The following is a 2,661-nucleotide window of genomic DNA, read 5'->3' as shown; positions in this document are numbered from 1 at the left end:
TCCCCAAATCACCCATCACCTGGGCCGGGGTGTGTGACATGCTGGCTCCGGGCCTGCAGTGCTTCGTGGAGGAGGCCGTGTGCTCTCCCAGTACAGCTCCTGCAGCACCCAGCCAGGCACCTGGGGGTGCTGCCCAAAGCTCTGGCAGAGGTGGAAGGGGGGCGGGATACCCCTCCCCCATCCTTTCCCTCCTCCACCCCCTGAGTGGTTTTCTCTTCCCTTCTCCAGGCCATGGCTGTGGTCAGCCTGCTCTTCATGGTGGTGCTGGCCATCGTGCACCACCCCCTGATGGTCAGCGACAAGGAGGACCCAGCAACAGTGCAGCGGGCACAGCAGCAGGAGCAGCGGCTGGCCCTCGAAATGACGCGCCTGCAGCTGGAGTTTGAGCAGAGGAACCAACAGGAGAGGCCGGGCCCACGCCAGAGCCTGGGGCCAAACCAGAGCCAGGGGGAGGAGGGGGCCACGGCGCTGAGGATGGTGGCCGAGCAGGGGCCCGACGACATGGCTTGGGATAGGTGGCACTATGGGGCGCTGGCCATTATCCTGCTCATTATCTGCATGCCCAGCCTGGAGCCCGAGTCCAGCTACGACTCCAGCAGCGAAGATATCAGCAGCGAGGAGGAGGACGACGATGCCAAAGCAGCGCCCAGGGGCTCCTGCACCCGGCATCCCGACTTCCCCGACAGAGAGGCCCTGGAGCACTTTTACCAACAGCACCTCCAGGGAGTGTCCAAGGACCTGGCCAGCACCTGCGAGTTCGTGGCAGGCCTGGTGAACAACCTGCTGGAGGCCTGCCGAGTCCTCACCTACGAGACCTTCCTCCCACAGCTGGAGAACTGCATTGGTGTGGCCAGCACCTTTGAAGGCTGGTGCCCCCATAGGGACCCCAAGGCCTACCGGGTGCTCGTGCCCCTGCTGCCGCCCAAGGGGCACTCCTTCCGCCTGGAGGTGGAGAATGCGGAGGGCACCCTGGAGAAGCATGGCCACATCCTGGTGGAGCTGGAGTGCATGTGCAAAAGGGAGAGGCTGCTGGGGGACGTGCTCTGCCTCCTGCACCACTCCGAGGAAGACCTGAGTGACAACAAGCAGGGGCCCTTCCGCGTGCACCTCTTGTGCACTAGCTCCCACCTGGACGTGGGAAAAACCATCCTCTGGTTCCATAGTTTGGTAGGCAAGGCCTGGGCGCTCCTGGCTCACAACTACAGCTTCCAGCTCACAGCCCAGCCCTCCGCCTCCTCCTGCAAACTCAGGCTGGCTTACGAGTCCGGGAAGGCCGTCTCCATCGAGATCATACTCGGGGTGCAACGGGGAGACTCTCTGGTCTTCCTGGCCAGCCACGGGGCTGAGACGGGCCACCCGAGCAGCACAGTCTGGCTAGAGACCTTTGCTGTCCAGGAAATGCTGTTCTTCCAGATTGTGAGCAAGTACACCCCACAGGACAGCTGCCACCTGAAATGCCTCCAGATCCTCATCCACCTCAAGGAATGCAGGCTGCCCACCCTGGAGAACAGGATCCTCACCACCTACCACTTCAAAACCGTCCTGATGCACCTCCTGCTCCTCCTGCCGCTGTCGAAATGGGGCCCGGAGCAGCTAGCTCAGAGGCTGCAGGACATCCTCTTGTATCTGTGCCGTGGCCTGGAGGAGAAACGCCTCTACCACTTCCTGATCGGAAACAGCACCCTGTCCAGCCAATTCCCTGTCCTCAAGGCCTTCCTGAATGCCAAGCCCCTCAACCTCTTCCAGCACCTGGCACTGGAGCCTGCTGCTCATGCCCAGGCAACGAGCGAGTTCCTGGAAATGATGGAGCAAGTGAGGGCTCTACTCCCACAGAGCAGCAAGACAGGGTGTGGGTCCGCAGCACCGAGCAGTCCATTATGCTGTGGGCCTGATGGGCTAGCCCATCATCCACAGCACAGAATCACTAGTGGGAGTCAGACCATGCCACGGATATCGGAGCGGAGCCAGAACAGCGTCGCTAAGCCGGGGCAGGGCCACCAGGGCTTGCCGGAAATGCCACTCTGTGTGCCCTGGGCGTGGAGAGACCTGGGGACAGAGGGCATGCAGAAGGCGCTGTACATTTAAAGCCAAGTCAGACAAACTTCCTGGTCCCAGAAATGCTCCGGTATTTTGGTACGAGTGTACATCTGTTCTCAAGGGCTTTGCTCTACTGGTTCAAATAAAAGCTTTGGCAAATCTCCATTGTTAAACACCTGACCCCATCACTTCCGGGCCAAGGGACTGAATCTCTGCTGAAACGACCCCTCCCTCCAAATGTATTCCACCGGCTCCCCAAGCATGCGGAGTCTGTTGTAGGAATCTGGATGGATTATGGGCCAAAGGTGTTAACATAACCCAGTCACTGTCCAAGGTCCAACAGGTTTTGTTTGCAGAGACCTCAGCCTGCTCCATACCAGGCAAACTCACCTGGAAACATTTTAACCAGTTACTAAAGATACAGAAAAGACGGAAAAATCAGTTAAAGCCTTTGAAATGCAAAGTATTAAGTAAGGCAAGGCCTGGGCGCTCACAACTACAACTTCCAGCTCAGGGCCGAGCCCTCTGCCTCCTTCTGCAAGCGTCTGTTTGAACTACATCCCTTGTTCCCTTTCCCTTTGGCTGGAGCGAGGTTTTAAGGAGGAAAAAGTCCCATTTGACAGT

The 2,661-nt window shown here is 59.0% G+C and overlaps 1 protein-coding gene across 1 annotated transcript; it reads left to right on the top strand.

The window, feature by feature from the left end:
* Positions 1-231: 231 nt before the first annotated feature.
* Positions 232-2,085, top strand: LOC112114585 (inositol 1,4,5-trisphosphate receptor-interacting protein-like 1). Its single transcript, XM_024211377.1, has one exon. The coding sequence runs from the start codon at positions 232-234 to the stop codon at positions 2,083-2,085; it is 1,854 nt and encodes a 617-aa protein (XP_024067145.1).
* The last annotated feature ends 576 nt before the right edge of the window (positions 2,086-2,661 follow it).

The sequence above is a fragment of the Terrapene carolina genome, unplaced genomic scaffold (assembly GCF_002925995.2).
Source record: "Terrapene carolina triunguis isolate 2854851 unplaced genomic scaffold, T_m_triunguis-2.0 Scaffold49, whole genome shotgun sequence".
Classification (NCBI taxonomy): Eukaryota; Metazoa; Chordata; order Testudines; family Emydidae; genus Terrapene; species Terrapene triunguis.
Note: the sequence above shows the minus strand (reverse complement) of the source record. Positions and strands in the feature narration are given on the sequence as shown.

Excerpts from the sequence above, each read along its gene's own strand:
- LOC112114585 (XM_024211377.1), top strand. The coding sequence starts at position 232 with ATGGCTGTGGTCAGCCTGCTCTTCATGGTGGTGCTGGCCATCGTGCAC.